This window comes from Azolla caroliniana, unplaced genomic scaffold (assembly GCF_043228905.1).
Source record: "Azolla caroliniana isolate FFs.n. ecotype wild unplaced genomic scaffold, voAzoCaro1.0.p SCAF_5, whole genome shotgun sequence".
NCBI lineage: Eukaryota > Viridiplantae > Streptophyta > Polypodiopsida > Salviniales > Salviniaceae > Azolla > Azolla caroliniana.
In genome coordinates, this window is record NW_028230440.1 from 24,396,011 (window position 1) to 24,423,847 (window position 27,837).

At 37.0% G+C, this 27,837-nt stretch overlaps 3 protein-coding genes across 9 annotated transcripts; all 3 read right to left on the reverse strand.

The window, feature by feature from the left end:
• Positions 1–338: 338 nt before the first annotated feature.
• On the reverse strand, positions 339–3,733 carry LOC147864557 (putative serine/threonine-protein kinase PBL7). Its single transcript, XM_087320475.1, has 7 exons — positions 3,423–3,733; positions 2,979–3,235; positions 2,358–2,490; positions 1,667–1,925; positions 1,439–1,571; positions 894–983; positions 339–794 (listed from the first exon to the last, which is right to left on the reverse strand). Exons 1-7 carry the CDS (start codon positions 3,679–3,681, stop codon positions 615–617), a joined length of 1,311 nt encoding a protein of 436 aa, XP_087176601.1. The 5' UTR covers positions 3,682–3,733; the 3' UTR covers positions 339–614.
• Positions 3,734–10,891: 7,158 nt separating this feature from the next.
• On the reverse strand, positions 10,892–16,354 carry LOC147864558 (GATA transcription factor 24-like). 5 transcript variants are annotated; one of them, XR_015529866.1, is made up of 9 exons: positions 16,233–16,354; positions 13,551–14,129; positions 13,321–13,404; positions 13,108–13,241; positions 12,828–12,956; positions 12,058–12,163; positions 11,916–11,984; positions 11,431–11,559; positions 10,892–11,038 (listed from the first exon to the last, which is right to left on the reverse strand). XR_015529866.1 is itself a non-coding variant. In XM_087320478.1 (8 exons), exons 2-8 carry the CDS (start codon positions 13,992–13,994, stop codon positions 11,488–11,490), a joined length of 1,038 nt encoding a protein of 345 aa, XP_087176604.1. In that variant the 5' UTR covers positions 13,995–14,129; positions 16,233–16,354; the 3' UTR covers positions 11,398–11,487. The 5 variants fall into 5 exon arrangements, 4 of the variants coding, with proteins under 4 accessions (XP_087176604.1, XP_087176607.1, XP_087176606.1 ...); XM_087320478.1 differs by lacking the exon at positions 10,892–11,038 and having other exon boundaries at positions 11,398–11,559; XM_087320481.1 differs by lacking the exon at positions 10,892–11,038 and having other exon boundaries at positions 11,398–11,559; positions 13,551–13,943; positions 16,233–16,346.
• Positions 16,355–18,858: 2,504 nt separating this feature from the next.
• On the reverse strand, positions 18,859–27,024 carry LOC147864559 (pre-mRNA-processing factor 39-1-like). Of its 3 annotated transcripts, XR_015529867.1 has the most exons (15): positions 26,839–27,024; positions 25,072–25,341; positions 24,497–24,591; positions 23,949–24,178; positions 23,127–23,294; positions 22,676–23,060; positions 22,437–22,580; positions 22,095–22,247; positions 21,900–22,016; positions 21,702–21,782; positions 21,383–21,529; positions 20,941–21,291; positions 19,700–19,840; positions 19,098–19,314; positions 18,859–18,996 (listed from the first exon to the last, which is right to left on the reverse strand). XR_015529867.1 is itself a non-coding variant. In XM_087320482.1 (14 exons), the coding sequence occupies exons 2-14, from the start codon at positions 25,325–25,327 to the stop codon at positions 19,216–19,218; spliced, it is 2,367 nt and encodes a 788-aa protein (XP_087176608.1). In that variant the 5' UTR covers positions 25,328–25,341; positions 26,839–27,024; the 3' UTR covers positions 18,859–19,215. The 3 variants fall into 3 exon arrangements, 1 of the variants encoding a protein (XP_087176608.1); XR_015529868.1 differs by lacking the exon at positions 26,839–27,024; XM_087320482.1 differs by having other exon boundaries at positions 18,859–19,314.
• Positions 27,025–27,837: the final 813 nt, after the last annotated feature.

The following is a 27,837-nucleotide window of genomic DNA, read 5'->3' on the forward strand; positions in this document are numbered from 1 at the left end:
ACAAAAGAAATATGTATACAAGTAACTACCTTTCCTGTACAAGAAACATGTATATGCTTTTTGGAAAAAGAAAAAAAAGAAACATGTATACAAACATGTGCATCCATTGCTTCCTTTCCCCTTCAAGTGTTCAATTAACTTGAAAGTTAACAATCTTTCCTAGACGTTTTAATACTGTCCTATAAATTAAAATCAATAACAGTACTCTATTATCTCATTTTATGTTACTTTGGCTATAACACTAAAGCTCAAGTTTATCACAGTGATTAGTAACTACCTTCCTTTGTTTAAAAGATTAGATATTTTATAAATAACTTCAGTATGCGAACATAATAAGAAGTATGAGAAGATTATATGACTTCACTAATACGCAGAGACGTTCATAATCAGCTCTTAGCGGATAAGCCCAATTTCGGCTTGACCGTGCATCCTACCTAGTAGAGGAGATCCATATTTGTCCAGCTTCTCCCTTTTCACCTGGATACTGTGGAGCGGTCCAATGAAACTTTTGGATATATACACATATCCATCCCTAAACCTAGAGTCAATATTTGTAACTAGTGATTATTAACATTATAATTACATGTGGTGTATAATAAATTTAATGGCTTTGTCTAACATAGACTTTGGAAAGATGCTGATTTCAATGTTACAACATGATGATTGAAAGGGCTTGCGAGATTCCTAGAGTTTGCATGGTGTTTCACAAGTGGCACCAATGATTGAACCACATCTGTCATGAATGGTCTATAATCTGCTTCAGGTTGAATACACATCTTTGCTATTGCAGCCACCTACATACATGAATATAAATAAATATTAAGGCATAAATATTCCTAGAATTTGGAGGGTTTCAATGCACAAGATCGTCTTCAAATGCATACATTCATTACCTGAATCAAATCCTTCAAGGTATATTGTCCCCTCAAATTAGGATCTACCATCTCTTCTACCTTCTGTCTGTCAGTTAATCGAGGTAGCGCCTGCCACAAGGGCACTTTGTTGATTAGACATACATTTCCACCATGCAAGCTTTCTTGTTTTTTCAAGAATGAAACAAATTCTAGCTCATTAAAATGTTGCAGCACTTCAAAAAGCAAAAATATACCAAGTTGTTTATGGCATCATCTAGGATCTACCATCTCTTCTACCTTCTGTCGTTTTTTCAAGAATGAAACAAATTCTAGCTCATTAAAATGTTGCAGCACTTCAAAAAGCAAAAATATACCAAGTTGTTTATGGCATCATCTAGGAAGGGCCCCTTATATGCTCTTATTTTTATTTTTAGCATCTCACAGGCATTGCATGCAGCAAGGTAAGAGGCATACTTATATGTAAAGTGGAGCCCAGTGCTTTACGAGTTGAGCCTATTTATATAAAATGTAAGACAGATGAAGTGCATACACATCATGTTGAGAAGGAGTGAAAGCATACATACCCAAGACACTAGGACACCTTGACCAGGAGGTCTTCTCATGTCCACTGGTACGAGTCCTGTGAGGAGCTCCAACAAGACAACTCCAAAGCTATAAACATCAGACTTTGTGGTGAGATGGCCAGTTAAAGCATACCTACGAAGTGGAAACAATCCTGTCAATGACTTGTTTTAAGTGGATTAATAGTGAGGAGAAAATTCAATTCGCAGAAGTAAAGAAAGGAACCATACTCAGGAGCAACATAACCTTGAGTACCGAGGACTCTGGTGTAGATTTGGCCATTTATGTTGTCCGAACCAAGCTTTGCCAGCCCAAAATTCGAAACTTTGGCATTGAAGTTGTCATCAAGGAGGATGTTGCTTGTCTTGAAGTCACGATGAATCACTGGAGGACTTACAAGCTCATGCAAATACTCTAGACCATGTGCAACGTCTAGAGCAATTCGCATCCTTGTTCCCCAATCTAATGTGGGAGGGTTCCCAGCATTACCTACACTCATCGATGACAACAAACATTAAACTATGTGCACAAATTTGAGACAAACACTACATGATTTTTTCCTTTGCATCTCTTCAGAAGTCAATGACATTTTCCTACCATGATTCCCACACTAGTCTATAACTGGACCTACATTATGTCCTTTGTATACAAAGAGCATATCTACCCAGATTGATGCTTTAGGCACTAAATGATGCACATGAGTTTGAGAAGACACAGCTATCATTTTTATCAAAAGAAGTCCTAGACATTCTGTCACAATGATTCATATATCTTGTGCATTAGAACCTAATCTTATGCGATTTTATATGCAGGGCATTACACTGAGATAAGCCTCGCCTACAGGAGCTCATAGTGTTAAACAGTTTTAGCTAAAGTGGGGAAAATGTCTAAAACTTCTTCTAATGCATAGGGAGCTCTTACCATCTGAATGTAGATGTTCCTTCAAGCTACCGTTTGACATGTACTCATAAACGAGCAATCTGTGGTCTTGATCAGCACAATATCCAATCAATTCGAGGAGGTACGGACAATGGAGATGGCTTAGCAAGTCCACCTGCATAAAAAATGATCAAACATAAGGTATTGAGGACACCTGAGAACAAAACATATCTCATTTTGATGGATCGATTCACATTGGACAATGGTCATAAATCCTCTTATACCCGATAAACCTGGCCACTGGCCACAAGTCTGGTGGGGATTTAAGAAAAAAGTCTAACAAGGATCTTTCCACCAATCAACAATTCTAGGGAGACAAATGTAACGCCCAAAACTTCTGAGCGAGGATTCCAACACCCAGCAATTGACACCATAATTCTGATACTTGACAATTGTAACAACAATTCTGAAACCCTGACGATTGTAGAACCAATTCCTACACTCGAAAACTCATGCGAGGTATAGTGACAACGCAAGCAAGGATTAGATCCAACTGCACCCGGAAATTTATCTAGGTAGTAGGATAGAGATAATGAGGGATCCCATAGTGGATTACAGTAGAATGGGGCATCGCTATGCATGATAGGAGTATCGACATTGTACCTCGGCTCGGAATTCTCGATCTAATCCTCCACCATATGCAGCATTGTTCCTAGTTGTTCGGTCGAGTTGTTTGATGGCGACAAGCCTAGTGTTGTTGTTATCAGGGAGGATCCCTCTATACACACTATAGTAAGCCCCATGTGACCCTATCAAATTTGCCGAGCTGAAATTGGCTGTTGCAAATTGCAATTGCTTGAATGTGAACACTTGGGCTTCTTCCACATGCATTGCAGGTAGCATACATTGCTTCTGGAAATCTAGCCCCCACCACCCACCCCCCAAAAAAACAAAAACAAAACCCCAAGAAATGAATGATTCAGCAAAACTCAGTGAATTTTTTAAAAAGTTTTTATTTTTTAAATTTTTATGTTTTTATTTTTATTATTATTATTATTTTTTTTGGGGGGGGGGGGGGGGCAGCTTATTATTAGATGTTGCTATTACCTTGGCTAATCATGGCTTGAGAGAAGTTCTGTTGCTTCTGTTTTTTCCTTTTCAAGTAGAGGTACAAGAAGGCTATGGCCACGAGAGAGGAGATGGTGAAAGCTGCGAGGACGGAGAGGATAGTGAGCACCACGGTACTGCTGGTGTCATGGTGATGGTGGTGATGATCATCTGCAGGTGGCCCATCAACACCACCGCCACCACCACCACCACCACCACCACCAGCAACAAGAAGAAGAGTAGGAGGAGGAGAAGCCATGGCCTCCTTTCAGTGCACACTCAAAGAAAGACAAAAAAAAAAGCAGAGTCTACAGAACAAAACAACAAAGAGAACATGGAAATGGAATGGAACAAGGATAGATAGAGTTGAGGTACCAAAGCCCAACAAATGTGTGTGTAAAGGCTCAAGTATGTGTGTGTGTGTGTGTGTGTGTGTGTGTGTGAGAGAGAGAGAGAGAGAGAGAGAGAGAGAGAGAGAGAGAGGCTTGTGTGTGTTTTGGTGTGTTGATATGTGTGTGTCTTCATGTGTTAGATATGTGTGTGTTTTGATGTGTTGATATGTGTATGTCTTCCATGTGTTGATGATATGTGTGTGTATGTGTATGTCTTCATGTGTTGATATAACATATACATATATGTGTGCATGTGTGCCTTGATATGTTGATAGGCGTGTATGGGAGAAGGCAGGCAGATGACTCTGATGTGTGTGTTGATATTTGTCAATGTCTTGATGTGCATGTATGTGTGTATATGTCAATATGCACATGATGATGATGATGATGTGTGTATGTTGATATGCACATGGTGATGATGTGTGTGTGTGTGTGTGTGTGTGTGTGTTTGTTGTGGTGTGTGTGTCACTGTGCAAATATTCTGTCTCGGTTTTATTTTTACCTCTTGCCAACTCAAACATACCCACAAAGTAATAATGCAATGTAGTGCATTTGCTTGGAACAAAAAGGGGCGTGATTTATGTGAAGTTGTCTATGTGTGTGGGTGTTGTGTCATTGTAAATTGCAGATGTATGTATGTGCATTTCACTCTGTGGCGTACATGATATATGTGTGTATCTGTAGGCTAAGTCCTTGTCGGTGTCCATTGTGTATGCTTATTTATAACAACGTGTGTTAATAAGAAGTTGTTACCAAAACATGAGATCCAGATCTTACAGAGTGTGTGAGATACAAACAATATTGTGTGTGTGCTTTTAATGTTGTGAAGTGTCACATGTGATTTTACGCTCGCTCTTCACACTTCCTTTGATATATAAAATAACAACCACAATTGTTTGGAAAGAACCGAAGGACTGGCTCCACAAATACATATGATCATATATTGATGGGATTGATAAAGCCAAAGGTAGGTCTATTGGTTTGTGAGGCACCATTTGGTTGGCCACGAAATGTGGATATCTATGGTTTGGACACAGTCATGGGGTTAGTTGTAATAGAGAGGGATCACAACGTATTTTCACCGGTAGAATATAATCATATGTGGATGGAATTGATTATGCAAGATACATGTGTGATGCTAGTTCACAAACATACAAATGGTGGAGATTCATTAAAATCTTCCACTTTTCTAACATTTGGTTGGCCACAAAATGTTGATATCTATGGTTTGGACATAGTCATGGGGTTAGCAGCAATAGAGAGGGATCACAACATATTTTAATTAGCAGAACCAAATCATATTAGGATGGAGTTGATTATGCAAGATACATGCGCGACGTTAGTTCACAAGCATACAAATGCTGGAGATTTATTAAAATTGTCCACTTTTCCAACCTTTCAATAAATTATGTGGGTTTTGATGGCCGATCAAACCCAAGGCCTAGGTATCAATATAATATGGCCTAACAATACTTGAGTTTTGAACCAAGGCCTACATATGAATAAAGATATGACCTATCCTTGAGTGGGTGTCAAGCACAAGGCCAACTCATCAATAATTTATGGTTTACCGTCACTAGGTGAGTTTCAAACCCAATGCCTCATATAAAACATACACAAATAGCCCACCATCACTAGGTGGGTTTCGAAACCAACACCTCATAACTACCAATGGAAATATGATGTTAAATAAAGAGTGGAAAGTGGTTAGAGCGAGGAAAAGATCGTAACAATTGTAGAGATGGAGAGGTTATGTAATGCATTGGTGCCATTTATTTAAGCACTTGCAAACGAGTCAGAACTTGATTCCGTTATAGTTTAGCACTTACCAACTTTATGCAAAAATAATATTGGCCCATTCAAAGTCTATGGTTTTGACAAATTCGGTAAATTGTTGACTTGTATGTCATTTAACTTTTTAAAACTCACATTCAAAAGAATATTAAGATCATTATCAAATCAAATCCTTGTTGAGAAAAGGGATAATTTTACTGGTCAATCTAAGAAAATGAAAATTTCATATGAAGTTTGTGGTTTGTGAGACTGCAATTTAGTAAGATTTAGGACTTTAATACGAAAATACATAACAGAAGTTGGTGGGTCTACCTTTGATCTTTTGAGAAAACTAGTGACCAGAAAACGTTTCACCATTAGGTTGGTCATGATATTGTGAAGGTGACAAGCAAATTACAAGCGCAAATGTTGCGGCATTATGGGTTACATACATATTCTCACCCAACGCACACTTGTATATGTATACATAGACAACACGGCACATGTGCGCATGCGCGCACACACAAAGAGGACTAAAGGTACAATATCCATTAATAACCAATTGATTATTACACCTGCCTGGGGTGTGACATTTAGTTTAACCTTTTTGTGATGGAAATAATTTTTAAAGAATGATAAAGAGTCGTGAAGTATACATAATGGGAGCTTGTCACTTCATACGAAGCGATGACATTAGATACATATATCAACTATAACCCTTGAAGATAAAAAAAAAGGTTCATGCCTTGTCTTCAATTTTTGAAACTCCTTTTTATAATCTCAAAGATTACTATTGATAGCTTGTATTTGTAAACACGAGGTACCGCTTTTCCTTGAAGTGCGAGATTTACTATGAATTACGTATAATTCGTTGCTCCACATTTGCATATATGTTTGTTTATGTTAACTTAGGATCGTTTGTGGAGAAATCGTTCAAATGTGTGGCCTCGATCTATTCCTTAGGTCATATAGGATAGGAAGACTAGTGACCTCAGCCATAAAATCATGGGTACTTTCCATGATAACAATACTGGAGATGTCTCCATAGGGAAGAGCATGAGTTATTAGTTGTAAACAATGAAACAACGAAATGAGTCATTCCTCGATCCATAAAAGAGTAAATTGCCTAGGTGAAGTCATGAAATCATAAATTTGAAGTTTTGGCATGTGGTTGATATTGTTTATGACTTCGAATCAAACGACAACTTTGGCTACAAATTTAATGCAACTATGCCAACTTGGAGTTATTTCTCCTTAAGCTTATCAACACCCTACAACTGTACAAATGGTCCCATTGGCCTCTTTAGAGACATTACCATACTTCTTCTTCTACACAGTGTGTTCTTTATTAATGGAGGATTCATACAAGGGAGGATAGCTATATCGAGCGTTCAGACAAATGAGTCATTGAATGCTTTCATGTCTTTCAACATTTGATATTGAGAATGCAATTATAACATTTCCTTTCCTTTATGAACGACACCTTTAAATTTGAAGTAGTCATTAAAAGTTCCGCTTTCTCTCCAATTGAATGCTATCACATCCAAAGTTTCTTGATGCAACGATTCAAAACAATGCTTTTATTAGAGCGTTAGTGTTCAGAATGGTAGATACCCACTCATGTGACAACAAAAGTAGCAATTTTGGAAGGCCGATCAAATGATTTACATTACTCAAGGTGTTTGCGAGAATTTAATCATTACAAGCAAATCATATTTGGGTATATTAAAACTTAACATGTAACGGGAAAATTGCACACATTTTTCATTGTGTGTTTTGCACATGATTTTTATTAGTGTCTAACATTACACCCATTTAACATTTTGTAAACCTCAAGATGAAATAAATGCATTTAGGATTTTGAGATTGAATAGGTTTGTCATTTTGTGCACATTAATTTTAAGTAATTCATATATCGAAGGGAGTAGGACAAGGCAAAATATCATATAAATACCCCTCACCTCATGTATATCGATTATGATCCTAGCACTTTTCGTAACGCTAAAACAACACTTGTGCAAATCTTGATGATGTTCAATACTCGGATATAGAAACAATTCCTTAAATCTCGACCTTAATGAAAGGCAAGAGTTAACGTTTAAGTGTTAACATTACACCCTTCAACCACGATGATATTTGTGAGCTTGAAAACGAGAAAGTGCTTTAGTCATCCATTTTGAATGCATAATACTCGATGGGAAACCATATCAATAGCTCTAGCCTTTGCAAACAATGCATATGCTTCTATTTTTGACATAAAATCAAGGAAAACGCTCGTTGAAGAACCAAGTTAACTATCGTGTTCAAGCGCAATGCAAAAGTGAAAGTTTGAGATTTGCTGTTCTTGCTAAGAATTCCAAACATTTTCCTCATGTGGCATTCATATTTACTGACGTTTACCAACCACTATAGAAAAAGGCACGCACATGTGAGTTGGAACTAGGATATAAAGGTATGCTTGTGTATAGCCTCGATCAACCTTTTTGTGGTCACGAGTGAGATAGTTGTACTAATTTTGAAATGAAAGCCTGGACTGTAAAGATAGTGCTATAGTTGGATTGGGTTGTTTCTATTATGTATGATGAAGAATGGATATTGTCAAAACCACCCAACCTTTTAAGAACTGAATAGATCATTTCGAAAGAAGTGCATTTCTACATATATATTTACATCATTGTAAAAATAAAGATAATGCATGATGTAATGTGAAGCATATCGAGGTACGAACATGTCATCATCACGTTACATTGTAGAGCAAAGGTTGCGTATTCAAATGTTGCACATGTGACCTTGCACAACTATTGCGTTCTCGTTTATGTTGCTACAAATTGAGAGCTCAATAACATTAGTATTAAATCTATCTAATTCCATGTACAATCAACTAGGGAGTTGTCGATGACCTTTGTTGATGAGATAGTTGTGTGTCATGTATTCCTTATAAAAGATAGTTTATATGAATATATTTTCTCACGTAAGTATATGACATAATGCATTTGAGGTGTTTTTAATCCTATTTAAATTGCCTTAATATGCTTCATGTATTGGGTATAACAACCTTACTTTGGGCACAAAACAAGTTTTGGAATGTTGTTAAACAAAAAAAAATGCTCTAGGGCTCTAAGAGAACTTTGACATTTTAAGGTATTTGGATTGGGAGGATTATCGACATTTTAGAGCTTTGTACCTTATAGATAAAAGATTTCATCAACATCCTATTAGTCTTGGGAGATGCTATCCTATGGTCAAACATCAGGAGAAAACGTTCGTATTTCTCAGATTTATGCACATAAAGACAAGTACTACAAAGCATTGCATTATAGAGTCAAAATATACATCATAAAGTAATCGAACATTGATAAATTGGTATTCTTGAATGGCTTCAAAATATGGTGATATATAGTCATGATGTCTCTCCTTTGGACTTTTCGCCTAGCATGTTCAAGAAAGGAAATGTTGGGAACCGGGATGCTCTTTGCTTAAGAGTGTGAAAATGCACATGCTCTTATATATGTGGCACTTCTTGTTTCTAATATATTAGCATTAAAAGATGTTTTTCTTTTGTCCACTGTAGCAAACAAATATCGTATTCACTAAAGAGTCAACTGTAGTTTACTAACTCAAATAATTTCAAATTACCTCTCATTTTGTTAATGGTAATGAGAACATGTAACTGCACACATCATGCTCTTTCATTTCTTAGAGGGGGATTTCTACCTCAATTTGTCATTAAAACCAAGGTAGATACTTAGCTAAAAGAGAATCTAGAGATATTTGGATGGTGCCAACATTATTCTATCTTTTATGGGAGTTGAATATCATGATTTTATTGCATTGGGATGGATGAGGATCTTGATAAAGCTCAAAAGGTTGTTACTTATTACAGTGGCCATACGGATCACAAAAATGACCTTTTCACAGCCAATAACAAAATTGGTAGCCCCCATTCCTTCCAAAATTTTAAAGCTCAGGTTATTTAAAGAGAAATGTCTTGATGTTGGTAATTTAATGTTGAAGGATATTTACTTTCATTTTTCTAAAAGAAATAGCTGCGGCGTTTAAGAGATTACTACTTTGATGTATAAACCATGGAACCAATAACATACAGGAAATACATAGATTTTATTTATGTTTTCATAACTATTGACTAGTAAAAATATACAAATATTTGTTCTTACAAAATGATACCCATAAATTTTCAAGTATCCCAAGCCTTGATGTGACATGCTTTTCCAACGATGTAAACTTGACTAATTTGCAATGTGCATTACTATGAATTCCCTCACACCATTTTCAAGAGTGAATGCATATATTTCTTCAACTACATAAGTTACAAAGGTTTGGTTGTAGAGTTTCTCAACTTCGAAACTCAAACCTTGCGTTATCACAAAGTAAAATACTAATTTTTTTGACATTCATAACCCTCATCCTTTGAACATGAACAAAGAACTTGACATTTCATCCTCACCTTCATTTCAAACAAGAACTTGATATCATCTCCATCAAGTAGATGCAAAGCATAAAGCAAAAAGGATTCCAATACAATATCACAATACACTATTATTTTATGGTTTCTTAAGATAGATGCACTTGTGACAAAACTTCCCACAAAGTTCATCCAGAATTAATTACATTTTGGATTCTCATAAATACATCAAGTCTACATGATGGAGCATAAATTCAGCCTAAAATATGAACATAAATACAAACATTGCATCAACTGTTTCACTTAAACAAATCACCTATGATAAGAGACAAAATTTCACCAACTAAACATCTATGCTTTTTTGTGTAGCAATGGAAATTAGTTATTGCCAATCATAAACCATGACCTGCGATGTTTTCTGGTCATCTACACATGCCTCAAACATGTATCAATATCATTAAAACTCTTTTTTTTTGGAAAAAAAAAATCATAAAAACTTTCTCCTGAGGTTTAGCACTTGCAATCGCAAGACATGCTGTTGTACTTTCCATGAAATGGAAGGGAAGACAAATCTGTCATAATGGGACCAGCATCTTGAATACAAATCTTCTTGATATAAAATTTGGATTATTGATACTGAAAACATATTTCGAATATCACGTGCTCACTCATGGATACCATCCAGAAATCTACACATTTCTAATTAAGTATATGGATCTTGCCTTACAGTGTTGCTTTCAATCATTATCAAATTCAGAAGCAATGATGCACCCACCTTTCAATCATTATCAAATTCAGAAATCAATAATGCACCCACAACATGTATTTATTAAGTTGTTTCGTTGATTGCATGAATTTAATGGTTAATATATATATACATCGAGAAAAGAAAACTATATGACAAGTCAAAATGGTGTTTAGAGCTACAATGTTGGTTGTTCCGTTGATTTAATGAAAGATTTCATCATCTGCCGAGTGCTCATTCAAATGTGTGGCTTGATTACACTAATTCTAGCTCTGTTTTTAACCTGCAACCAACTCAACCAAAAGAAGAGATACACGAATGTAAAATTTATACATACATCTAATATAAACCATGAATGGAAGTGATATATTAACGCATTTTATTGCTAGCCCAGACAGAAAAATGAAGTCATATGACAATGTGTAGATTGTAATAAAAACTAAAGCAAGATATAAAGACAAAAGATTAATTTGTGTAGATTTAAAAAATGCTGTTGCAAGGAGCTTGCTTTGATGAAATAATTATATTTTCATGGGAAACAACTTACAACAAAAAGAAGGTTACGTTAATATAAAAATGATATCCAAACAAATCAAGGCTCGAAAAATAGTACAAATTTGCATGTATGCAGATAGGTGTATGCATGATATATTCCGAGTAAGAACACAATTTTACCTTTCAGGAGACATAAGAGTACAAATTGACATTATAACCATACGAAACAGATCATCTTCAACCAGCACCACCAACTGAGGCTAATCCATTAGAAACCACAGTATCATCAGCTTCATTCTCCACCATAGCCTGCCATACAAATCATCTTTCTCTCTTACTCATTTCCTTGAAAAATAGGAAATGTGCACGTAGAACTAGAACATACAACCATATGCAAGTAGTGCAAGTTCAACTCTTAAAGGAGAGAAATCCACAAAGAAATATGACCAATAATATTGTATGAAAGTCATAGTGAATCTGCCAACAAGTGAAATTGATATCAAGTGAAATTTGAAAATTCCTATTGATTCTGCATCTTAACCTAACTAACGTAAGAACCTCCACAAGTGTGTCTATAACAAACCAGAAAATGCATCATTTCTCAGTAGGCACAATGCGAATAGTACATGCAGTGCTGTAGGAAATAGTAATCAGGTAAAAATTACTTGAGGGATGCCTGAAAGCCGAGGAGGGCTCACAGCACCAGGAGTCTTAGATAATTCTCTTAATACACCCTGTAGATAGAGAAATTAAAGAAAATGAGGCAACATAAATTAATGAGATGAATGGAGAAGTGAATAGCTCTACCTTGTTAGCCCACATCAACCCACAAGCATTGCATAGTGTTCTGGGACCATCAGGACCTCTTCGCATCATAGGAGTAGATCGTTCTCCAATCCCACAGTGAAGACAACTGAAGAAATTCAGCAAGGTTTTTACAGAATGAAACTTCTTAAAAGCAATTCAAATGGACGAGGCAATCTTTAGAGTTCACTATTCATATCTTCCGAAGGGTTACAAGGTTTTCAAAAATCTCATTTGGCACAAGATGAAACTCAGTCAGCTTGATCCCTTCCAATTTGCTAGAAGAATTTTCAATAATTCTGAATTCCTAGTCCCAAATTGAGGACTATACAATGAATTTCTACTTTCCGTTAGTCAAGAAACTTTAGAGTTCATTCTCATATTGTCAATATCTGAGTTCGTTCTTCATATTCCTTAAGGGTCGCAAGGCTTCCGATAATCTCATACGATACAAGATGAATCTCAGTCACATTGATCCCTTACAAAATGCTAACAGAATTTTCAATAAGACTGAAACCCTAATTCCCAAAATTGTGGACTATCCACTGAAGCACTAATTTCAATTGGTCTGCAAAGTCGAGTTTGGATCCTACTGAATCCGTTTTGCTTAAGATTCTGACAAGAAATGTCGGCTTACCAAATTCATGAAATATAATTTATGACAAACTTCCTATGCAGGCTTACAAATTTCATAACAAAAGATCTACCCAACACGAGTTATCATAGAGATAGAATTAGCAAACAATGAGAAACTTTAAAGTGATGATATTTACATGGTTTCCTCCTGTCGAGCAGGTGTAGGTTGATTATTCCAGGATTCTGCGTTTCCAGAATTTGATAAACTTGAACCTTCCTCTAATACAGATTTTGATGATGCAAATTGTCCCCTCTTCCTTTGCATCCTGGGAAAGACAGTATGCGTATGTAAAAACCTCAAAAAATCATATATTATCCTATAGGAGTAAGGGACATCTAGTATAAATAGCATTCAATCATCTATAAAGCAATGCCAAGTAACTCAGGTGATCAATACATATATGTAAATCGATAAACCTTTGTGCAACTTCTTTTCGGACACTGTATCGAATCTTCTTCTCAAAATTGCGCTCTTTCCGCTTTTCTCGAAATCTTGTCAATGATGCCAGCCTCTGCGGCATATTCAGTCGTTGTGGAAGGTCAGGTGATATCTGCACATGAAGGGACGCAAGTACATTTAAGAGGATTGATAGATCACCAACATGTCTGTTTTTTTATAACAAATCAAACCTTTAGTTGGTGGTTCTGCATTGAGGCACTCGACATCCCAATTGGCACCTCACGCCCTCCCAGCAGTAGTAGTACTGCTTGTACCTGCATCTCACACACACATATATGTGAGTGCACATATTAGATATAAACACACAATACATATAAACTATCAATAAAGAAGTACAACAAATCAAAAGCATTGACAACAGAAAGGATGACTAAACAGCAGAAGAATTGTTGGAGATTACCTTTTCTGGTGGGACTGTGTCAAAAACATAGACTTCACCCTGATATGTCAAAGTGAGCTGATCTGTTCCTTGCACTCGGGTGGTTAGGCCCAATTGAGGATCACCAGGATGGCCTCCATCTGAATGCATCTCGGCTTCCTCCAGCCTATCATCATCTGAATCATCTTCAGCCTCCTCTCCTAGACTGTTCTCATCTCTATGCATCACATGTCCATGAGGGTGGTGAGGATGCATATAGTGAAGGTGTACACGCCCATGCTCAACCATGTGTTCCTGAGGATCCCCTTCCTGAGTGTGACCACTATTCATATCAGGCACATGAGTATGAGGAAGGCTACTCATATGTGACTGTGGCAAAGCATGACCATGCCCATGGTTGTAAAGAGAGGGATGCTGATGGCCATGAAGAGCTTGTTGGTTAGCAGTATGATTCATGCCCGACATCTTAACTGAGAAGTTCCAAAGTCATTAAATCAAATCATCATATTTCTTTCCAACCCAAACAATCATCAAGCATTCCATCTCTGTAACCAGCAACCAAACATGACCTGTTGTACACTCCACCTTCTTATTGACAATCTGCAAAAAAGTATTCCATTCAGTCATACATGAAATGATCATCTGTATACTCCTTTAAACCAGTCAAAAAAAGTAGACCAGGTTCCATTCTTGTTCCGTTTTAGGTGAGACAAGACATTTTACAACACGAAAACATACAGTATCAACCGAGGCATCCAATCTCCTTTAGATTATGTCAAAAAGATGACAAACTAGAATAGAATCATAAGGATTTTTTGTAGTGAACCCACAACCTCGAAATTGCAATAAAACCAATTTCATCATATTTATATATTTGGATTTTAGAATTTCAAGAAGGTAACTTTGTGAATTTAGGTGAAGTGATCTACCAAGATGTCTTAAGTTTCTCACACTCACAATGTGCACTCTCGATTGCACCATTCATTGGTAACATTCTTGAACATCGAGAGTTAATACTCACTTTCACATGTATTATGTGAAAATGTTCTATTTCTAGTCTCATAGGTCATATATGATATCTGAAGTTCATAATAAAATCTAACTATCTATCTCTCTTTTTCATAAATTTGTATTAGAACAAGATGATAATACAAAACATTGTTATCTTAACTTCACTAGTAGGGATACTGCAAGGTAAACCCTCTCATTTGCTATTATACTAGATGGCATAAATTTACTTCTTGGGACGTCCCCATACAACATAGAGTTTGGGGTGCACACTAATGATGTATCCCATAAGTTGGTTGAAGATAGAGATTAGTTAGTGAAGAAGGTTTGGGATACATCGCGCATTGCGTGATGTGTAAAATGATGGTGTCAGTTTTGGATGCAAGCTGGCATTCTCATCTTCCATTTCGTGCAAAGGTGTCTCTTTGGCGTGCGATGGTCAGTGGGTTGCCTTTGGCGATGGCTTTCAAATGAAGACATGTTTCGAATGTGACATGTTTTTTTTCTTTACAATGATTGAGGGAGGTGGCAAAACTGGTTCACTGCATGCCCAGTTACTAAAGCCATTTGGGTTGTCACATCACAAATTTGGGCATCATTAATTGGCAATGTTTTGATAGCTTTTAAATGGTTTTCATTGATGATGTAAGAGCTCTAACCCAACCCAACATATCAGGTGGTGTTTGTCTATCTTAGGTATTGGGAGATGTGGTATAATTGGAGCTTGAGAAATGTGTTCCTGTTTGATGAATTTCATGGGGTATCACAACAAATATATAGGCTGAAGGGGAAGTTGATTTGGCAATTTTTGGATCTCTCTCTCTCGGTAAAAAGCACACAATTATATTAGTAAACGTACAAAAAGCACTACAATGGTATCATAATTGAGTAGTGTGGCCACTACATGAGTAGTTGGACATGCCGAATCGCCAATTGGCAAAATGCACACCCCACCCAAGAAAAATTTCGACTTGCTCTAATAAACAGATCTGCCACATCAATACTCACTTCACCTTTCCTACATATGATCTAACTCCATGTAGACTATTGTAAGCCCATTGTAATCATTAACCCAGAAATAAAAACCAATGGACATGATAATAAGTTTTCTCAAAATCTAACTACACCATAATCATTTCTTGTTGAGTATGTCGTGTATAATCCATAGTCACTCAAACAGTCAGCACATTATGCAATATTTTCATATCTGCAATGAAACCATATTGGGTAGGGTGTATCAACTTTGGCAAATACTTCTATAAACTAGTTATCAAGACCTTTGTAAGTATCTTATACAACCCCCCATCAAAGAAATAGGCCGCCACTGGTGAAATGGCTCATGTGCTGCCAACTTTGAAACTAACTTAATAAGATCAACATTCCAAGCTTGAGGCATTCAACCAAAATCCCAACAATGCTGAAACATCAAAGTTGGGGTGTCCCCCTCTCTCTCTCACACACACACACACATTTCAAGAAGAGGTAACAACCTCTTTAGTGCTTCAGCTGTGGTAGTTTCTTTGTCTACTTTTTCTTCTTCCATATATTTTCTTACTTGACGAAAATAAAAAATAAGTTATTTCAATAAGTACGAAGAAAAATGATGAGAGTTACAATGCCTTGGCTCTTCTCTTCTTCAACGAGGAAGCACAAATAAGAAAGAAAGAACTTTAGATATATGGAATAAAGGAAAACCTTGTAAAATGTGATGTTGTAAGTAGGCCAGAGAAACTTGCTTCCTGCTCTTCATTTCCTTGCATGATTTTTTCTTACTCAAAGAAGAAGAAGAAGAAGAAGAAGAAAAGAAAGCAAGGACGAAAACGGTGGAATCAGAGCTGGATTCTCTTATCAGAGACAGGGAATTCTGGAAGAAGAGTGAATACCTGGACAGAGGACGAACATAGATATCGATGGATGGATGGATGGATGGATGAATGGCGAGGAAGCAGAGAAACGGAGGGAGAGGAGAAACCGATGGATCCTCCAGTGAGGAGTATACTAGCAAACATACACATATAATCTAATATATATATGTATATACATATATACATATATGTGAGTGAGGAGTATACAAGCAAACATACATATATAATCAAATATATATATGTATAAATATACATTATACATATACGTATGTGTGTACATATAAATATGTGTGTGTGTGTGTGTGTGTGAGAGAGAGAGAGAGAGTGTGTGTGTGTGTGTGGATATGCACATTGCAAACATGTGAGGGGAGGGGTGTTCTCTTTTTTGTTTCATGATCTCATTCTTCTTTCTTTGCTTATCTCTCAATTCCCTACAACATTACATAATCTCGCTTCCTAATATCAACCAAATTCATGTGTGTGTTTTTTGTTTGTATCTGTTTGTGTTTCTGTACCTTTGTGTTTGTATTTGTGTGTGTGTGTGACTCTCACTCTCTCTCTCTAGAAGGGAACGTGAGCTACGTCGACTAGAAGCTATGGTTGGGGCACCTTTTACATTGGGGCCACGGGCCACATCCACATCGAAACCCTTTGACCTCTTGCTTCTCTTCAAGAGACTTGGATGGAAATGAAATTAGGTCTAGTATAACATCATTTGTTATTTTACTATAACTATTTAGCTTAAAACTCTATTTTTATTTTTATTTTTTACTTTTGATGAATGGGTAAATATCACATTTTTTGTTGTTAACCATTTGTCTCATGGGCCAATTTTGGCCTTAGAAGACATTAATATATCTTTCTCTCTCTCTCTCTCTCTCTCTCTCTCTCTCTCAATCACCAGAATTGCTCTTGGCCACCACTAGCATTAGGATCTGTAAGTATGAGGATACCGAAGTCAAGCACATGGGCCACACCATTGCCCCATCAATCGTCTGCATTGATTGACCAACCATACCCGGCGATAATGCTCTCTTGTATGAGATTAAAATTGCACTTCATGCTTTCTTGAACCATCGTCATCATCGTTCCCAACCACTGCCGTTAGAATCCTTATTCTCGATGTATAAGGAAGCCCAAAGCTCTCTTTTTCTCTGTTATTATGTTGCTCACATGAATTCGCCATGATTTCTCATAGGCTGATCTACTGCTCTTGAAGATGACAACCTCTCCCTCATAGATCATATTTGACCTCCGAAAACGATAATAAAATCTATCCCTCCCTCCTAAATTTTGCCTTTCTCCAGCAAGGATATATGTTATTGCATCATTTTCAATCAAACATGCATTTCTTTCTTATGACAGTCAACCTCATTGTCATCCTGTCAATTAAAGGTCATACCGCCAATTGTTGGGCTATACCACCAGGCTGCCATATTCATACTACACAAAATCTCATCACATGGTATTTTCATCAGAATTTCTAAATGATCATAGGTGAAAATATAATTGTAGCATTATAAGACATACAAGGTTATGCACGCACATTGTCATCAAAATCCAAAAGCAACTTGTCCAAAACTAAAGTCAGCACCTTAATCATGCCAACTAACACAATTCATGAATGGTCCTTACAATCAGAGGTATACTAGAAACAGAGCATGAGTGAAAATTCCTCAGGTAGAACATGTATAGGAAAGAAAGACAACAAACTTCACCTCTTAAAATTTTCCTTGAACATCTTCTGAGGACCAAGAACACATCCCAACTTGTGGCTTGATCCATAGTAAGGATAGAATAATTGCTCACATGACAATGACTTCTTAAAGAAATAAAAGTGCAGCAGTAACTTAATCCAAGGATTTATCGAGTTACAATCTCAGTACTAATTTGAATCTGTCAAATCTTCACTTCAAAATTGCAACAGATTTGTCAATTTCCCAATTTGAATCTAACTTTCTCCATGAACATTCAAATAGAAAATAGCTTATGGACCAGCTATAATAATGCCTTCAAGTCTTTCAATTTATCAAACCAAAGTCCAAAATGCTTTGATTCAATGCTAATCACATAAACAATTGATTAATAACATTTGAACATCCCCATATTACAAGGGCCAAAAGATTAAATGCAGTAAAAAGATATCCACAATCACTTTCCTTATTTCCCCAAATACCCCCTTCATTATGATTATTTCTGATATACAGCCGCTCAGTCAAACCCTGAGAAAACAATTATCAAACCAAAAACTAGATACTGTGACATAGAACTCAGGCAATGAACATAAGCACAACCAACCCTATGGAATTGCAGAAACCAGGTTATCTTGTGGTACAGGACAAATTAATACCAAAAATAAAATCAAAACTTAGTAGCCGATGGTGATTAAAAAGACTAATCCACAAAATCATGGTTAAACTGCTATCTTGATATAAAAAGTTCATGAGAAAACCACATAAATCAGCTAAAGCTTAAATTTAAAAACAAATTTTTTAAGGTACAGAGAGTTGTCCTTGCAGTGTTTTTTTGGTTCATAGAAGATCCAAGATCTCTGGGTCATTTCGAGTTTGGCAGCTACTAGCTATACCTGAAAACTGCAACAAACAAAATACATCTCTTCTCTGCCATTGATCACCATAATCTAAATACCATCATCATAATACCGAAAGAATCTCATTACAATGGGAGTCTCTACCTTGAAATTGTCCCATAATGCGCTACGAACAAGAGCATAAACTAGGTATTCATGGTAGTACAAAAACTATCTAGTTTGTGTTTATATTGTTATTCCATATAGTTGATTTGATTTATCCTCAGTAATAAGCGGCAGTATAATAACCCTGTTGTGCTGGAGCTTGCTGCTGGGTATATGCCGCAGGTTGTTGAGCGTAAGTTTGTTGCTGTGGAAATGCCTGCCAAATATTTGTATCCGACAATTGAGTCATTACATGCTCCGTAAAGTAATATCAGAAATACCATCATAAACGGTTTAATATTATCTATACCCTTGGTATTTTCAAATATATAGATGCTATCCTTGAAATTAACAGATTAACTTATTCTCGCTGTCTTACAATTTGTGATGACTTTGTTGTTATGATACCGACGTAGATAGTCATTATCAACTTTATCAAGGTAGAGATAATAAAATTTAATAAATCTTCTTTTTGACTAAAGGCAGTTTTGATATCTTCAAAATTACCAACAGTAAAGTTGGTATTAGCCAATATATGAGTATTTTCTATAGACCCCTAAAAAAAGCAAAATCTAGATTAATAAGGATAATTTGTTATGTACCTGTGGGGCAGCAGCATAGTTTTGAGGGTAGCCTCCATAAGCAGCAGTTGTTGGTTGTGTGGGAGCTGCAGCCACAGCTTGCTGTTGTTGCTGCTGCTGAGGCATATAAGCCCCATAAGTCGCATAAGGATTGTAGCCCGGCTAAGATAAAGAAAACGCAAAATATAAGCATTGCACAATCAAATTTCTATCAAATCCATCATCCTACCATTGTGCAGGACCCTAATTGATCATACTTTAGTTGAACTGGACATTCTACTGATGTTTTCTACAATTTTCTAGCACTCTCATGCCTTAGCTTTTGTTAAATCCATCAGTGTACAGTGTACTGATACCCAAAACTCTTAAAGACTTAACTTCTCTTGAATTGCAAGACTTATAATGACTCAATCTTTTGATAAATTAAACATTCTAATGTCTTAAGCTTGGCTGAGTTAAGTATCTGAGACCCTAATCAAACTTCTATCGAATCAATTATCCTATTAATGTGTAAGACCCTAATAGATCAAACTTTTGTTGAACTGATCATTCTACTGGTGCCCAACTCCAAGGACTTAACTTTTCTCGAATTGATCATACTATTGGTTTTGAAAACTTGTACTGCCTTGAACTTTTAATTATTGATCATTCTAATGGCTTATGTTTGGGCTGGATCAACTGTCTAAGACTTAATTTATATTGAATTCATCTAGGACTTCGCTGCTACCTTAGGACAGTCAAAGAGTGTTATTGCCACTGTTTACTAGGGCCTCCAAACTACCTTTGATTGAATTCAATCACTCAACTGATGACTAAAGACTCCAATGCTTTACTTCTGATGAATTCATGATTCTACTTAAAGTTAAGACTCTCAATACAATTGTTGAATAGATTGCTCTAAGACATTGCCAACTGTTCTAATGCCTTAATTTTGCTTCAATCAATTATTCTACTAGCATCTGACAAACTCTGATACCTGTGTTGAGCTGGTTATCCTACTAATGTCTGAGACTCTAATGCCTACACTTCTGTTCAATCCATCACAATCTAAGGCTATAACACTTTTGTTAAATTGATTATTCAAATGTCTAAGATTATAATGCCTTTCGATACATCTACAGATTTAATACCTCAAATTTTATTTACAGCATTGGTGATATTTCTATTCTTTTTATAGAGTTACGACTTTAATACTTCAAATTTTATTCTTCTGTTGTATGTAAGACTCTAATATCTCAACATTCATCATTCAAATGCTTTACCTGCTGAGTCGTGTAGGTAGGATTCCATTGCTGTGGTTGCACCTGAGCCGCAGCCGCAGCTTGCTGAGCTGCAGGCTGTTGCCAGACCTGTGGTTGTGCATAGCCTTGTTGAGCATATGCAGCATTCCATTGAGCCTGTCCATTTGCATAAGCAGGAGTCGTCACTTGAGCAGGCGATACTGTAGACCCAGTTATACCTCCAGTTTTCAGAACCTTGGTTCTGTCTGATCCAGCCCCATCGGATGAAGGTCTTTTCCTAGATTCTGCAGCACTTTTTCGTAAGGGGAAGAGTTGCATATGGCGTGATTCCGCTTTTTTTATCCTTTGTAGATCCCCAAAGAGATCAAGAAACTGAAAACCAATTGTCATCATCATTTTCAAAGCTTGCCTTCATGCAATAATGTGAAACATGTTAAAAAACTGGCAAAGAGTGTTCACATACCTCAAGGTAGATGCTGGATATTTCTTCTCTGTCAATGGGATTCATTGCTGAGGCATCTGGCTTAGCACTTATTGCTTGCTCAATAAGTGTATCCAGCATATCTATCTCTTTTTTACCTGTTCTGTAGGCTTCAAAGTGGATTAATGCCTGTGAGAGACACTTTGTTAAAACAGCTGAATCCAACTAATGCAGATCATAGCTAACGCCAGATAGATAAACAAATGCAGAAGCTAGAACCATCAGATATCAGGCAGGGGTACATTAGACACAAATATACCAGATTGTAAATAAAACCAACGAATCATGATGGACTTCATACCTCCCAGATTGTCTTCGATAGAGGCAACAAAGCCAGTGCCTCAGCATAGACTTCCCTAGCCTTTTCCGTATTCATCAATACCTAAAACCAAGAAATCATAAATTCAAGCCGAATTTTAGTGTATCACCACCTACCGAGCAGAATGAACGAATACATAGGCATGTTAAACCATAAGCACCTACAATATCATGATTGTACCTGATCAAGAAAACGAGCATACTGAATAAATAATAAAGGCAGAGACCGTGATTCCTCTTTTGACTTTTCATACTCAATAGCATAAGAATATACTGTGCATGCTCCTTCAGTATTACTCTGCAGAATCAAACATGTTCTAAGCCTTGAATCTCCACAGAAAAACCCTCGAGGAGCATTTTATTAGCCATGACATACCTGTCTATGTTCAAAATTGGCTGCCTTAACAACACTCTCAAGAAGCCCAGGTGCTAGATTTGAATTTAAAAATTCATATTCAAACCTAGCCCCATCGATATCTCCATGATCCTCTTTAAACCTTGCTGCAAACAAATGAATCTCTGGACGTCTCTGAAAAAAAGATGAAAAAAGATTTTGTAACAAAATTTCTAAAACTAATACATAGATCACTGATTTACATTAAGAAGAAGACAGTAGGGGAGAGATTACATTAAGATCACTGATTTACATTAAGAAGAAGTCATTATAACACACTTGTCCTTTAAGAAACCATAGAAGACTAGAGGATCATATCCTCACCTTCACAAATATCTGTGTTGCTCGAGATAATGCATCTAGTGCATACTCAATGCTTCCTTCAAGATCCATGCATTGGACATATCGAATCCAATACTCTGGGTAATTTGCACATGCTATTAAGCAGCGCTCGTACAATTTTACTACCTGTAATTGAACACAGAAATATATTATGAATGCCAAAGCAAGATTTTTAAATTGACATTAGATGGAATCAACAGAAAGCATGTACAATAGATTACCTTAGAAAAGTCTCCTTCCTTCTCAATGAAATCAAGATAGCGGTGCCAGTTTGTCAGTTGTGCATCATCAAGAGGTTTAACATGAAAATAGGGCCTCCGTATTGCTGACTCATACTCAACAATTCTTGAATCTTGCTCCTTCGCAACCTTGTACATCTCATCTCTTGCGTGATTAAATTTAGCAACCTCTTCTTCTTCTGTAAGGACTAGTTTTGTGGAACCTTCATTCTCAGCAGAAGTAATGTTCGTTCCATCACCGTCTGACCTTGCAGCTTCTGTAGTTTCAGCATTAGAATTTGTAACTGAAGAGCTGTTGGTTTCTGCAGCTCTTGCTTCAGGTGCCAAAAGTTCTTCGAGAGTGTGCACAGATATAAATTGCTTGTACCTGCAAAGTTAGAGGTATAAGAACCTTTGCACAGAAATAAAATTGAGACGAACTCGGTACTCATACCCATGATAATATCTGTCCAGCTGCTGAATAGGAATCTGAATGATACGTGTATAAATTTGGGATACGCGATTGATTTCATTCAGGCTCAACTCATATTCTAGATACTTGTCCCACAAGATGTGGGACAAGTAGTCAGTACCTACATATGAAAGACCACGCTCAAACAGCCTGCAAACAAAGACATTAAGACAATCTGGTTAACAACCGCAGAATAACATTAGTAAGAAGTTTAGGGACATATTTCCACCCACCAAAGCCTGGACTATAACTTGGATTAGATAGAAAAATTACACTGCAAGATCAGTTTGATAGTGCCAAACATGAGCACAAATGCGCTACATTTACCTTCCTGCACAAACATACTATGCCCGCAACAGGTAGTGGCGCTCACAGGCCATCTGTGCCATTCATTGGGTTCGATCTTCCACAGCACCACGATTCACTTGTGTGCCCCATATAACCAAACCCTCAATCAAATCAAGTAAGCCTAGCCTACATTACTTCGGTAACATGAATATATATGCACTAATAGCATCACATATGTGAAAAGGACACCTCCAAAGTATTTTAAAAAATAAAGAATGATTATTCTAAAGCAACGAAACTGGCCAAACCGTTCCGCCTGACTGCCATAATAGGAAGAACCCACAGCTGCAGCAATACCAACCATATGTTAGAAGGAATGGCATGCATATCAAGCAAGACACAAGGATTTTTCAAGTGATTTCCAAATAGGATGCCAAATATAGTGAATGCCTGTCAATGAACAAACAGAAAATCCCCATGAATACAAGTGAATAACAAGAAGTTGCCTTCCTATACCTGCGAATTTCCTCCGGATTCTCTTGTTTACTGATCAGATATGAACAATAGTGTGTCCAAATATCGACAGAGTAGGTTACTGCTTGTACAGCTCTCTCATACACTGCAATAATGCTTTCATGGCTTCCTAGGCGTGCTTCATGATCAGCATACTTCTTCCAGTAACCATAGCATAGAGGGAACTCAGCCAAAAATGTGTCATATACTCTGTGAATCCTCTCTATAATATCCTGCAACATAAAGGTTCATACTCAGAAAACTGTGCCTTTACACGATTCTCCATAATTTTGATATTTGTTGCGATATGCAATTGCTCCAAAGGAATATCTAGATATTGAGAACCATGCCTATGATATTCATTTTTATATGTAATTGCATATAAACACTAATATAGATATGCAATAATAGATCAAGCATCTAATAAGTGCCAACTGTAAATATAGCTATGCAAATATTCATACAAATGCATACTAAGAAAATCACTTTGACTACTGCATATTTTTGTACATTCAATAACAAAACCACAAGCCAAAACTAAGATGAAGTACCAGTTTGTCAACTTCTTGAATGAGAGCAGTCCAAGCTGTAAAATCTGCAGGATTGGCCTTCACAATGCTCCATAACCGATCTTCCTCCATAACAGCTGCAACATACATCGTGATGTTATATTCAACTTCACAAAAATTGGTACAGAAACAAGCCTATTAAATTTCAAATTACTTGTACCAGTGATAAAAAGCTTTTCAAGCTATAGATAACACCTCCAAGGAAGTTCATGGCATAGAGCAAATATTTCTTTATGTTGGAAGTAAGCAGATAACATAAGTGGATAGTTACAGTTCATTTACATAATAAACTATATTCATCACCACAGCTTCCTTCTCTTATTTGTTGCATACATCTTTCTCGGCATTAGAAACAACAACAAAAGAAATCATAGCTGGTATAGTTAACACTTCTGGACAATAAGATAGCAAATTTGTAACTTAAATAAGCAAGCAGAGAAATGTCAAGGACATAAGGCTCAACTTTGAGAACACTGTGATGACCTAAATGTAAACTAGTTAAGGAAAAACCAACTTTATCATCAGAACACATATAGAGATGGCAGCATAACTCAAACCTGTAGGCTCTTCAAGATGAGTCTGTGGTTCAACATTTCCATCAGCAATGATTGAGTTATTATTTGCATCAAGCTGCGGATCTCCAATTGTGTTATCATTCATCACAGCACCGTCAGTAGCGGCAGAGGAATCCATGTGCACGGATGCTTCTGGTGGCAAAGCTTCAATAGGACCATCAACTGCTCGCATTGACGTGTATCCATGATCTGAAACCACACCAAAATGCTGCTGTGTTGTTGCCATTTGATCCTCCATTGTCTCAGAAAAAGCTAACATACCAAAGAAAATGTCGAACTTTCAGCATCCTTATTATGTGGAAGAAAATATAACAGGCTAAAGTCTTTGTAAACAAAATACTAGAAAAAACAATGTTACAACACAGAAGAAAATATTTTTAAAAAATAGAAGCGCAAAATGAAATAACATCTCACAGAGAAAATAAATGACATAAACAGACTTTTAAGTGCTTCAACACAGACAATGGAAAAGCTAGCCCTACCTAGCAGCTATAAACCAAGCACAGTAGCCAAGAATCCCGTCTAATTATACAGCACCCTTGGAGAAGTGACAAAGCGGAAGAAAAGATAATAGCCAGAGTCAGAATGCACATGGATGAGCAAACGAAATACTGTCATCATAAGTACACAACCTTTCATTATGATCTATCGGGAAGCTATCTTAGCTAGCAAAGAGATCACTAATTTCAGAAAGAAAAGTTAAATACCCTGTGTACCAGATAAATTTAATAACTACTCAAGCCTTCATATAGAAACAGAAAAGTAGCAAGTGGAAGAAATAATAATAGGAACTCCCAAGTGCTCATCACCATTCCAGGTACAAACGAAATATAGTTGGCATGGACAAGGCATAAAGTAATACTACTTAAAACTATGGAAAATCTAGAATTTGAGCATTGGATAAAGAAATCCAAGAGAGCAAAGCCCTAATAGAAACAGAAAAGTAGCAAGTGGAAGAAATAATAATAGGAACTCCCAAGTGCTCATCACCATTCCAGGTACAAACGAAATATAGTTGGCATGGACAAGGCATAAAGTAATACTACTTAAAACTATGGAAAATCTAGAATTTGAGCATTGGATAAAGAAATCCAAGAGAGCAAAGCCCTAATGCAGTAAGGAAGTGGAGGACGAGATAATAGGAAAACCGGAGTGCAAAACAAATATCACAAAGTCGAGCTCAACCATGCTCGTATCAGGAAAAACGAGCATAAAAAAGGAAAAACTTTATAAAAGATAAACCTAATTAAACAACAAAAGCCTTGTTTCTTATTGCACAAACGGCTGTATCTAATAGAGTGATCTTCGTTCCTGCTTCTTTAGCAAAAACTGCCGGATTCTCATCATTCTGGCAGAATGAACTTCAGAAAGAAAACTCCTGGTCCACGTATTCTGCTGTGTCCAGCAAAGAAAGCATTGTTGCTTCTTGCAAAGGCTTTCCCCCTCTCTCTCGTTACCACAGGACGAATCATCTAACATAATATATATTTACTCCTTGCAGAGATTGAGCATGAGTCTTCGTGACGCATAGGGAAATGGTATAAGAAGCCCAACCCTAGCTAAAAACGACAAAATCCATGCTTCTTCTTTCAGGAACTGTTGCATTCAATCTGAGTGAATCTTGTCTGTTTCATTAAAAAGGAACAGGAGAACAGGTGTCCGGAACGGGGAATGGGAGACTTTTCTAAAGAACATGAAAGCATGGAGACGAGGCGTTAGAATCTTGGAGGAAAAGGAGGAGCGCCATACCTGGTAGAGAGACGGACTTCTTGGACGACTGCAATTTGGGAGGAAGAAGGCGACGACGAAGGAGGAGGAGGAGGAGGAGGAGGAGGAGGAGGACTGAGGGAGAGCCGAGCGAAGAACAGGAATGATAGCTAGGGTTTCTGTATCTTGGACACCTCTCTCTCTCTCTCCCCCCTTCAAGAAGTGTTTCCTGTCTGTCTGTCTGTCTGTCTGTCTGTCTGTCTGCTGTCTCTGCAGGTGCTTCTTACTGCTGCTCCTCTTTCTTCTTCTTCTTCTTCTTCTTCTTCTTCTTCTGCTTCTTCTTCTTCTTCCTTCTTTCTTCTTTCTTCTTCTTCTTCTTCTTCTTCTTCTTCTTTCTTCTGATTCTGAGATTGATTGCTGCTGCTCTCTCACGTTTCAAGGGGATTGATTTCTTTCTCCATTTTCTGTGCTTTTACTTTTATTTCCTCCAATTGTTGTTAATAGTTATTTTATTTTCCCCCTTATTTTTTTCCTATTTTTTTTCTTTTTCTTTTTTTAAATTTCTAGCTTTTCCTAAGTATTTTCTGTGCTTTTACTTTTATTTTCTCCAATTGTTGTTAATAGTTATATTTTATTTTCCCTTATTTTTTTCTTTTTCTTTTTTTAAATTTCTAGCTTTTCCTAAGTATTTTCTGTGCTTTTACCTCACACGCGGACTCGTGAGGAGGGGGGGTAGTCGTGAATCATCGAGAGGAGGAAAGCAGGCAAAGGCACAAGAAGCATTGGCAGAGGTAGAGGCAAAGGCAAAGGCACAAGCACAGGCACACGCAGAGGTAGAGGCAAAGGCAAACTTGGCAAAGGCAACTACAACTACAACAGCTTCTCTGCACCCGAGACACGACCATCAATCGGCAATACCAAGGATGTTGACCACCCCCCCGAGCCATATCACTTCATTGTAAACATCAACGAGGCTCCACGAGCTACCCCACCTATCCACGAAATCTGGCCCTTTCCCTAAACCTCGCATTCATTCGCAAA